This window comes from Blastomyces dermatitidis, assembly GCF_000003525.1.
Source record: "Blastomyces dermatitidis ER-3 genomic scaffold supercont1.5, whole genome shotgun sequence".
NCBI classification, from domain to species: domain Eukaryota; kingdom Fungi; phylum Ascomycota; class Eurotiomycetes; order Onygenales; family Ajellomycetaceae; genus Blastomyces; species Blastomyces dermatitidis.
Genome location: NW_025544778.1, coordinates 772,700 through 784,872, shown reverse-complemented (window position 1 = coordinate 784,872; position 12,173 = coordinate 772,700). Strand labels below are relative to the sequence as shown.

The following is a 12,173-nucleotide window of genomic DNA, read 5'->3' as shown; positions in this document are numbered from 1 at the left end:
TGACACAATTGAAGAGTCTGAACAGTTATCTTATATATTGAACTTCATTATATTTTAACATTCTGTATTATATTCAGTGATGTGACTGATTTGTTTATTTATTGAATATCATGAAATCATTGTTATTGTTTAGAAGAGATATAAATCATATTAGCAATGTTTCAAATCTATGATATTTAAATTATTAGTCAATCTATTCAAAATTAACAGTAGCATTATCAAAAAGTGTTATCAAAAAGCAATATTAAAAAGTGTTATCAAAAAGCAATATCTTTTACAAAGTGAATGTAAAAGTTACTTGAGTAATTACTTTCATCTCATTCTCATCTCAAGAATCAGTCATCTCATTATTCTTCATCTTGATATTAAGATTCTTTATCAGTGTTTATATCACAAGTTGAATCACATGAGCAATGCAGAGAATATGACCTTGTTTATCATTTCAGAAATACAAAGTCAATTTTTGCTTCAAGCTCTTCATCATAGTGTAGTTATTCACAGCATTATCAGTTGTAATTGTAAGAAGACTGAGACTAATATCTTAATAGTCATTTTTAATCACAGTCATTAATATCTCTGCTATATAATTCTCAGTATGACTACTGATCAATGATTCAAATTCAATTAATGTCTCTTGATAAGTTCAGTTCTCATCAATGTAATAACATGTAACTCTCATAAATGCAAGATTATTTGTACTAGTTTATGTATTCACTGTGAGAGACACTCTTTAATAATTCTTCAACTCTGATTCTAGATGTTGTATATTGACTTTGTAGTGTGTCTCAAGGTTGAACTGAAGACAGAATCAATGTGAAATATGAAGATTTGAATTAAGCATTTGAAGAAGTGTTCAGAATTCAGAGTTTTCAATTGATTAAAGAGAAAGATTCAGAGATATACACATGCAAAGTAATTATTCACAGAAGTTATCAGATAAAAGTTATGAAATCAGAGTACTGATACAGAATCATTTTCACATGATTTTCTTCAAATTAGAAAGTTAGTATTATCAAAAATCATTATCTGATAGAGCAACTTATCAGCTCAGTAGTAATTTTCTGATTATTTTTCTTTTGTTATCTGCATTCTGATGACTTCAGATATCAGAAAATTTCTTCAGAGTCATGATCAGTTCATAATGAATGTTTCTGAATGAAGTTACAGTGATTGCAGTAGAGAGATAACTCTTCAGTAATCTGCAATGCAATCTGTTGATAATTATTTCATAGTTCATCTCAATATTTGTGTTAAGTTTTTCATAAATTTCATGACCTGGAATCAGATGTGAAGAATGAAGTGATCATTCATTATAATTGAAAGAGAGTATTCTGTATTGAATTATAAACAACATAGACTTTGTGATTCACAGTGATTTCTTGAAGAGTTTGTGAATCTTCAATAGAAGTAAAAGAAGTGAAAGAAGTGAATTCAGAAGATATAATAATAATTTGAGAAAGATAATAATTTATTTTCAATAACTGATCACTGATGTGTGTAAGAAGAATTAATATAAGAGAAAATAATCTTATTTCTTAACTTAGTTATAATTTTAGTACTAACTCAGATTGAATATCATCAATGTATAAAAGTAAATAAATAATCTTGATTAATCTCTGTCATATTTCTTGAAATATATTAATATTGTGAAAGAGAGTGTTACTAAATTGCATTATCAGATAATATTATTAAAAATATATTAATATTGTGAATATCAATGTTGAAAAAATGTTGATACTTATACATTATAGTGATTTGTGAATCATGATAGTTAAATATATATATATATATATATATTGTTCCTGACTTGATTACAACTTGTACAATAATTTTTAAAAACTCAAAATTAATTTCAATTATTAATAATTATGAACTTACAACTAACTAATATAAAAAGAAAAAAACTTTTTCTACTCATTATCTTTCTTCTCTTTCTCATTCTTCTTATCATTCTTCATAATTCACTTCTCATTCTTCTTCTTCTTCTTCTTCTTCTTATCTGAGATGATAATTATCTCAAAATCTCTCTTCACTGTCTTCTCAGAGAAGGGTTCTCACTGCTTCCTCTCAGCCAGATCAATCTGTGCCTCAAAATCCTGCATTTTCTGATCTGCTGTCTCAGGTTCTATCTCAGTAATAAGCAGATTAACATGCTCAGAGAGCAGAGCTGTCTTCTTAATATTCTGAATCATGAAGTGCATTCAAGACCTGAATAAGACCTCAATTCTCTTCTTCTCTGTCAGCTTCTGCTAATCAATTAGAGAACAGAAGTATTATCAAAAATTATTATCTCTTAATAAATAAAAAACTTATCAGTTTTGACTTCTTTATCTTCTACTTTAACACCTTCTCAATCTTCTTCTATTATTACTTATTTACAGTAATACTCTTCTTCTCTCTCTCTCTCTTCATCTTAGTCTCAAATCATTCTCAGAACTTCTTCTGATTTCATCACTGCTGTATAAGACTCTTTACTATCTTCTTCTTCAATCTCTCACAGATGATGTCATTCACATTATTTCTATACTTAGTTCAGTCTAAATCTATCAGAAGTGTTACTTAAAATTGTTATCATTCTACTCTCTTACAGAGTCTCTTCAAGGCATTATAACATGTCTTACAATCTGTCTTCTCTCACTTGAATATCTTCTTCTTCTCTCTCTTCAATCTGTGATGATGCTCACGCGCCTTGATGGTTCACAGAACCGCAGAATATTTGAAGAGAAATGACATGATTGATTTCAGTGAGTATTGAAGAGAGATAGAGGCAGAAGAGACGGTCAGAAATAATATAATAATAATAATAATGATAATGATGATAATGATGATAATAATAATAATAATAATAATGATAATAGTGATGATGATAATGATAATGATGATAATAATAATGATAATGATGATAATGATGATGAAAGAAGAAGTGCATTGAAATATATTACTGACTTATCAAATATAAAGAGACTTAAAGAAAATATTAACAGCTTTCAGTGATGTACAGAAACAGCTACAGTGTTGCATAGTAATATTATCTTCATTCAATGCATGCACTGTTGATATTCTTTATATACAGTTATTATATAATCTGTATCAGAGATACATGCAGAAAACAGATCTTTGTTACTAGAATAAATGATTACAGCAATTCTCTGTTTTTATATTATAAAGATAAGTTATTCTCATTTCTTTCTTCTCTCTTTTCTCTTATTCAATCAATCACTAATTTCAAGCTGATATAAAAACTATTAAAACACTCTCAGAAACTCTCAAATTGAAGAGTATAGACTAATTAAATTTCAAATGCAGAAGAAATCAAATTATCTTCTATCTTCTACAGATTCAATTATTCATTCTCTCTTAAATAAAATAGCAGTCACATTCTTCTTCTTCTTCTCAATTAAATGAAACATGGCCTGTGAAAAGCAAGTACCACATCAGATCATAATGATTAACACAGTCTCAGTACACAGAGCTGTATATACACAGTACATGCTGAACTGAAAGACTGTGTGAGTTATAAATCAGCAGCAGCATCTCAGAGAGAGCTGTGCAGCATGAGAAAGTCACAATTCTTAGTTATATGCACAGAGAGTGAATCACTGCAGTAAGTACATATGCATTAAAGTAATACTTTTTGATAACACTCAGTCTCTGATATAATGAAAATAGAGTCTCTCTGTGAGATTCATTTCTATCAGAAGTCTGAAAATCTTATATTTCTCAAGACTATCTTCATACATCTTGTCTGTGAAATTGATGAGAAGAATCATCAATTTCAGTATTCTACTCTTAATATTATTCAAGTGACAGCAGAGTTCACTCTGATCATACTTTTTAAGTGTATGTTTTCTAATTATTCATATTTATATAGATATATACTGATTATTTATTAGATAATGTTAAGATAATAACTCATTACAGCTGTGTTATTCTCACTGTGAGAGATACACAGTTAATGATGAATATTGTAAAAACTCTGAGAAGTAAGTATTTTGAAAGTGCTGCAGCTCTGTGATCTTGATTTTTTTTTATTTTTATTTTTTATTTTTTTCTTTTTCTTTTCTTTTTTTTTTTATTTTTCTTTCTCTTTCTGTCTCTTTTTTTCTTTCTCTTCTTTTTTTCTTTCTCTTTTTTTATTTTTATTTTTTTTTTATTTTGATTTTTTCTTGTTGTTTTGTTTTTTGTTTTTTTGTTATTTTTTATATTGTACATTTTTTTTTTAATTAAAATGATATTGATTATAATCTGTATTCAGAAAAGTAATAATATTTGATAACACTCTCTGTTGAATTTTCAACAAATGAGCACTATGTTATGATATTATGTAAGTGAGAAATGATTTCATAATCTCATTTAATATCATTTTCAATAATGAGATCAGAATGAAAATGTAACTAAGAATTCAAACATATTCTTTATCTGAGACTAGATTTTTATTTGAAAACTGAATCTGAGACCTTTAATATTTGAAATAATGGGATTTGAAATCAATGTAATGAATATAAACTATGATCAGAAGTAATGCTTTTAGGCAATGTAATAACTGTAAAGTTTGATTCTGGTTTCAGACACGGTCACACAGTCAGTCTAATATCAGCTATTTATTATTATTATAATTTCAACATTGTTTAAAGTCACTGTAATACTGCATCTATGCTCGCATTCAAGAATTCTCTCATATTATTATTAGACATGATTATATTATTTATCAGATATGTGATATCTGTGAAATCTGAAGAAGTGTAATTATATGAATATCTTATATATCTAAGATATCAAAACTCTCAGATCTTTCACTGATATTCTCTTTATAAGATCTTATTACAGAGTCAGAGTGACTGATAAGTAAGCTTCTATCTAGAAACTCAATATCTGCTTAATTAATTAAGACTCAGTATCTGCTTAACTGATTGATTATTTCTCTATTTCTTATACATTGTTATATATTCAGATATCTCAGTAGATAATCACTTCTAATAAGAAGATAATGAATGTTTTTCAAGTATAAGAGATCTATGCTAAATAGATCAGTATAATATTTATAGATCTTATATAATAAAGTGAAAAATATTAAAGAAGAAAAAGAAAGAGAAAGTACAAGAATCAGTGATCAGAGTGAATATTTATATATATACATAGTAATGTACACAGTGAAGCTTTGAGATGAAAGAATAGAAATTTCATAGGTTTTTCAGCTGAGAATCAGTGATTGAGAATGACTGAGAATCAGAGCTTTCAGCGAAATCTATAAAGTGTAATGAAATAGTCTATATAATTGATCAGACGCAGTCTGTCACAACTACTATCTAATCTTAAAATTATGTAAGAAGATTAATTAAATTAATAATAATATTATTAAATATTCTGATTCTGATCTGAGACACAGTCACACAGTCAGTTTAATAATAACAGAGTAATTACTATAATAAATAGTGCAAAGATTATCTGTAATATACATTATATTAATATTAAATATCATTATATCTGTAATACTGCAGCTGCAGGTATTGTTAAAACTATATAAATAAATATTACTAATATAACTACAGACACTCTAATAAAAGCTTTAATAGTTAAAATTTATAAAGATACTCTAATTAATATAGAGATTTAAACATTTTACAGTCAGAAAAGCTCTGAAGATGTCTTGATAAATACAGAGTCTTATTAACCTGCTATCTCTATAATAGTTTATTCATTTATTTTACTATTTCTTTATTTTCTTATTCTTCAAAATTCTTGTTAGTTCTCTGTAAAATTTTTGACAGAAGATACTACTATTTTTGTATATAATATTTCTTCTCTAGTTATAGAACTGCTCTGCTGAGTTGTAAATATCTACTCAGTGAAGTAATAATTAAGAGAGATGTTAAATTTTCTCTACAGACTGACTACTTCTGTCTAAGTAAGATATTCACTGATTACTTAATAAATATTTATTATATATAAAAAGCTGTATAATAAATAGATCTTGATAATACAATCAACTACTACATTGTATCATCTTTATCAACTGATACTTTTATATTGAAAAATAAATTTTTATTTATTTTTACAGTTCTATCTCTTTTATTATTAATAATAATAATAAGCTGTAAAATTAATTTTATAATACTTTTTATTTTGAGCTTAACTCTGTAATATTTTTATACATAAAAACTTTATATATATTAAAATATTCTATATAAAATAAATATTAAAAGTTAATTAATAAATTATTTTTATTTTATTTTTATTTTTATACTATTTAATAAAAAATAAGTTAATTTAGAAAATATATTAAAGAATTGAAAATTATCTGTAAAAATTATATTTCTCTTTTGAAAAGTCAGAACTAAGTCAGAGAGAGTTAGAGAGAGAAAGAAATCACATTTATAAATAAATTAAAAATAATAAATAAGAAAATTGAAGTAAGAATATATAGAGAGAAAATGCAAGATAGTGAATCTATATTAATAAATTAAATTGTATAGAATTTAGTATGAGAAATTATTAATTAATACTTCTCAACTAACAGCTTAGCTATTAGCCTATTACACTAATGGTATTGAACTAATTAATTGTGTGCCTCATGGCCAGATGAGAGACAGAGGTTAGACATTATTATTATTGTTTGTTTGGTGATGGTCAGTGCCAAGCCGCTGCTAATCGCAGTATACGTAGCCTTGGCCCACCCGCCAGCCGAATCTGGCTGGAGTTCATCACTAAAAACGATACGCACCCCGCTGACTCAGGCTCACTTCTTTCCTTTCTGACTGGTGAAGAGCCGCATTCGCTCTGTCTGTGTCCTCCACACTGTCGTCTGCGCCTGCAAACAACCTTCTGCTTCAACCTCACCTCACCTCACCTCCTTACACCCCACCCTCTACATTCCGGAGAGGAAGACATACAAGGCTACTTAGGAAAAGTTCCTCCTTCCATTGCTGTTTCTGGGCTGAAAAGCTCATTAGCTTCTTATCCACTCACTTTGGCTCTTTTACCGCATATTTATTTTTTCCTCACTACCTTTTCCTTGGGCGGGGCAGACAATTCTAGGTTACCATAACAAACAACCCCCAAAAAAAGTCTTGTCGGCGAGCAGCGCACATTATCCGCAATTTCTTACCCTTCTATTTTCAATACCTTGTGTACATCTCGCTGTCGTGCTCAATTCCGCTTCTCCGCAGACATTTCCCTGCCCCTTGTTTGCTCCCTCGCAACCAACAACCCCCTTCTTCTGTGACGAAACACGCGACTACGGGGAATATATTTGTATCAAATCATGGATGTCAATCAGGTGTTGGCGGGCACCCTGTCGACGGGTATGTGTCACGCTTCAAGCTTGTTTACTTGAGTGGAAGACCCACTAACTTGTTCCCTGTTTGTGTGATTCTATACAGATGCTGCAACGCGTCAAAGTGCCGAGCAACAACTGCTACATGCTGCTGAAGTTGACTTTGTATGTTTCCCCCTGTTTTTGCACACTTCTGTCTTAATTAAACGAAAAGCTTTCATTGGACTTGTACATGAGCTGCCACAGCTAGTTTGCCATTTTTAGCGCCGTTCGTGTCAGAATTTTAACTCCATGTTTACTTACACTATTCTCAACTATCGTCTCTCTCCTATAGGCTACCTACCTCACGACGCTCGCAGGCGAACTTGCTAACGAGGCCGCTTCCCCTACCGTTCGAATTGCGGCCGGTATTGCGCTAAAAAATTCCTTCACGTTCAGAGAGCTTGACCGATTGCGAGAGGTCCAGGGAAAATGGGTGCATCAGCTTAGCCCTGAGGTCAAAAAGACCGTTAAGGAACTCGCGTTGGAGACTTTAAAAAGCAACGATGCCAGAGCTGGCCAGTCCGCAGCACAGCTTATTGCAGTTATTGCTGCTATTGAGCTCCCGCGCAACGAATGGCCCGAGTTAATGGATACTCTTGTGAAGAATGTCAACTCTGGTTCAGATCACATGAAGCAGGCATCTCTGACAACCATTGGGTTTATCTGCGAATCGGACGAGCCAGAGCTTCGCGATAGCCTAAGTGCGCATTCAAATGCCATCCTCACAGCCGTCGTCCAGGGTGCACGACGGGAAGAAACTAACACTGAGGTTCGAAACGCTGCGCTTACGGCATTGGGTGATGCGATGGAATTTGTACGGTCGAACTTTGAGAATGACGGCGAGCGAAATTATATTATGCAGGTTGTCTGCGAGGCCACACAAGCTGAAGATACGCGGATACAGAGCGGGGCCTTTGGCTGCTTGAATAGAATCATGGGTCTATACTATGAGAAAATGCGCTTCTATATGGAAAAGGCGCTCTTTGGGCTTACCATTCTTGGTATGAAGAATGAGGAGGAGGATGTTGCGAAGCTCGCTATTGAGTTCTGGTGTACTGTTTGCGAGGAGGAAATTGCAATTGAAGACGATAACGCAGTCGTGAGTTTTTATTTCTTTGTCCCACTACGCAAAAATGGGCTTTAGTTTGTATAGCGGCTTCCTAACTTTCATATGCAGGCACAAGCAGAGGGATCTACCGAAATCCGCCCATTTTTCAGCTTTGCTCGTGTTGCTTGTAGGGAGGTTGTTCCTGTCCTGCTACACTTGATGACGAAGCAAGATGAGGACGCTGCTGATGACGACTATGACACCTCACGCGCCGCCTACCAAGCGCTGCAACTCTATGCCCAGTGCGTTGCAGCTGAGGTGATCCCACCTGTCCTCACATTTGTGGAAGAAAACCTAAGAAGTGAGGATTGGCACCGCCGGGATGCCGCTGTCTCTGCGTTCGGTGCCATCATGGACGGCCCTGATGTCCAAACGCTCGATCCATTGATCAAGCAAGCGCTCCCAGTTTTAATCGGAATGATGGACGATAAAGTAATTCACGTTAAGGACTCTGCTGCCTATGCGCTTGGGCGAATCTGTGATTATTGCTCTGAATCTATTGACCCAGAAGCTCACCTGCAACCGCTTATATCATGTTTGTTCAATGGCTTGGCTAGCAGCCCAAAGATCGCGGGCTCTTGCTGCTGGGCTTTGATGAACCTTGCGGAACGATTTGCTGGGGAGGCCGGTGCTCAGACCAACCCTCTATCGAAACATTTCCAGGATAGTGTTACTTCGCTTCTTAGTGTTACGGAGAGGTAAGTTTTCAACTTGATTTTTTTGGGCTATCTTATCTCGGCCAATCTTCGCTAACTTCTAATCCTAGGCATGATACCGATAATCAGCTTCGAACTGCTGCGTACGAGGTTTTGAACTCGTTCGTGACTAATGCTGCTAATGACAGCCTTCCTATCGTTGCCAACCTTTCTGACGTTATCCTTCAACGACTCGAACAAACCGTTCCAATGCAACAGCAGGTTGTCAGCGTTGAAGATCGTATTACGCTTGAAGAAATGCAAACGAGCTTGACAAGTGTGCTATTAGTAAGTCTATTGTTTGTCCGCATCCATATGTTCTTTATTATTAGGTCCTAATAGGTCAACTCAAGGCTATCGTACAACGGCTGGAAGGCGAGATCAAGCCTCAGGCTGACCGGATCATGCACGTTCTATTACAAATTCTGTCCACTGTACCTCCAAAGTCGAGTGTTCCAGATACAGTTTTCGCCACAGTTGGCTCGATAGCCAGCGCGTTGGAGGCGGATTTCATCAAGTATATGGATTCGTTTATTCCGTTCCTTTATAACGCGCTGGGTAACCAGGAGGAGGCTGGTCTGTGTGCCATGGCAATCGGACTAGTTAGTGATATCACTCGATCATTGGGCGAAAAGGCTCAGCCCTACTGTGATACGTTCATGAATCACTTACTTAATAACCTGAGGGTAGGAAGTTGATTCCTTTGCACTTGTCTATATAAAGCTTGCAAGTTACTGACTCTTTTCTTTAGAGTACCACCCTCAGCAATCAACTAAAACCGTCCATCCTTGAGACGTTCGGAGACATCGCTCAGGCTATCGGGACTCATTTCGATACATACTTGGTCGTTGTCGCTGGTGTGCTGCAACAGGCATCAGGTGTCACCGCTAGTCCTGATGTGTCATTCGATATGCTTGATTATATTATATCCCTTCGGGAAGGTATTATGGATGCGTGGGGCGGCATTCTCCTTGCGTACAAAGGCACACAAAATGGTAGGTACTCGTTAACTTACCTTGGGGTGAAAACTGTGTAGTTTTCCTGAGAACTAACTTTTGCAATCTGCAGTTAACGGATTGCAACCATACGTCGAGTCGATTTTCCAACTTCTAAATGTTATTGCTCAAGATACCAATCGGAGCGAGGGTTTACTGAGAGCTAGTATGGGTCTTATCGGGTTAGTTTTCTAGACACGATGTTGGCTTTGACTACGTGCTGGTAGATATATATCGCTAACAAACCTTTCTCAGTGATCTTGCCGATACGTTCCCAAACGGCGAATTCGCGGCGTTCTTCCGCAACGATTTTGTCTCCAACTTGATTCGGGAAACACGAACGAACCGAGAATTTGGGCCTCGCACCATTGAAACAGCACGATGGGCTCGTGAACAGGTCAAACGCCAAATAAGCCTTGCGACGGCACAGGCTATGTCATAAACGCAATCGAAAAAAAGTGACATGTTTTTATTTGTGCGAATTCCCCAGCCGTTTCACGAACATTGGCTCTGTCCAAATAATACCCCATGATCGTCGGTTCCATCCCAACGCAGCAACCCGACAAGACATGGGAAGCGACGTCCCTGACTGGAGCACATTCACGGAAAGGGATAATGAAAAATGAATGAACAACAGACCGCTCTTGTGCGAGTTTTCCCAGCTCATGGGACCGATTGGATAGTAAACGAAATGATTTTTTTTTAAGAAAAAGAAGCAGGAATCTGTTTTCTCTTTTTTAAGCCCCCGTTCTCCCTTCTCCTCGTTGACATTCGCGTCCTACACAACAGTTTTCAACGATTCGGCACACTTTAACCCCTGCCCCTACACACTGCACACGTTCCGATATCACCATGCCCCGGCCCAACCTCTTGTCAAAACAAGCTTCAAGCCCCCTTCGAACCATATTTCCCTTCCCGGTATTCCCCCAAGCACTAATCATGTATCCCTCCCAGCTAATTCACCAACAAAATTCATCAACCTGGCCCCTCGTTCCACCACGCCCTACCCAACGATCAGGTGCTGTCGATGCTTGTTTTCAGAAAGTATTCCCGTATAACCCCCCATACGCCCGTATACGCATACACAAATCAACACAGAATAAATCCCCATCTCCAGACCCCCTTTTTCTCCTCCCCCCCCCTCTCCCCGGCTACGACCCGGCCTGCCTTCCTATGGTATTTTCCTCGTTCACGTCCCTACCTACAATTTTTTATACATTTTATTTACTCATTACACTAGAATTCATGTATGCCCCAAAAATCATGTACCCGTTGTTATTTTTAAATTCTCTTTTTTCTTCTTTTTTTGCCCCATGCAAGCCATTCATCGTATCACAACACCAGCGCATTCGTCGTTTCTTTAGTTCCTTTCCCTTTCATTTCCATTTTCAAAACTAGTTAATAAATGAATGGGTGGCTTTTGAATCTAAGAATACTTATCACATATTATTATGCGATACCCATTTCTTCGCTTTTTACAGTCATTAGTAGATAGAAGCATGCGGTCTAGTTCGTGCAGCTGCAATTCTAGATTTTTGTTGGGACGACAATGAGGAAATAGTAGATCTTGCTGGGAATGTAAACGAGTAGTTATTTGGATTTTTTGTTCCTTTTTCTTTTCTTTGCTTTTCTTTTTCTTTTTCTTTTTTTTTCTTTTTTTTTTTTTTTTAGTTCGGTGCGAGGAGGTTGCAGCCTTGCGGGGTGTCGAACGTTGCCCTCCCAATGTTATACCTAAGCTCAATGAATCGTTGATAAATTTTTGCGGTGTCTGCTCAATTATTATTGAATGGCTATTTCACAAAGCAAAATGCACCTCATCGAATTTCCAAGAGATACTTTTACTCCTTGGGCAGGTATAGGTGTCTGAGGAGGGTACCTCCTACCCAAACGACGACTCTAGCCTCAATGAATTCGATTAGACGTGCTTACATTTCTATCTTTACCTCTACCGGCTCAATATATAGCATCGGGACAGTTCTGGGGGTTCCGGAATCTCAATTTGGATTTAATATCACGTGATATAACTAGGGCAACGACACGGAAAACCCTAAGCCCTAAGC

The 12,173-nt window shown here is 35.3% G+C and overlaps 1 protein-coding gene across 1 annotated transcript; it reads left to right on the top strand.

Annotated features, from left to right (window-relative positions):
- Positions 1-6,608: 6,608 nt before the first annotated feature.
- On the top strand, positions 6,609-11,781 carry BDCG_04829 (importin beta-1 subunit). Its single transcript, XM_045420475.1, has 9 exons — positions 6,609-7,301; positions 7,380-7,438; positions 7,608-8,414; positions 8,493-9,121; positions 9,190-9,406; positions 9,472-9,804; positions 9,870-10,113; positions 10,187-10,295; positions 10,369-11,781. Exons 1-9 carry the CDS (start codon positions 7,262-7,264, stop codon positions 10,553-10,555), a joined length of 2,625 nt encoding a protein of 874 aa, XP_045276573.1. The 5' UTR covers positions 6,609-7,261; the 3' UTR covers positions 10,556-11,781.
- Positions 11,782-12,173: the final 392 nt, after the last annotated feature.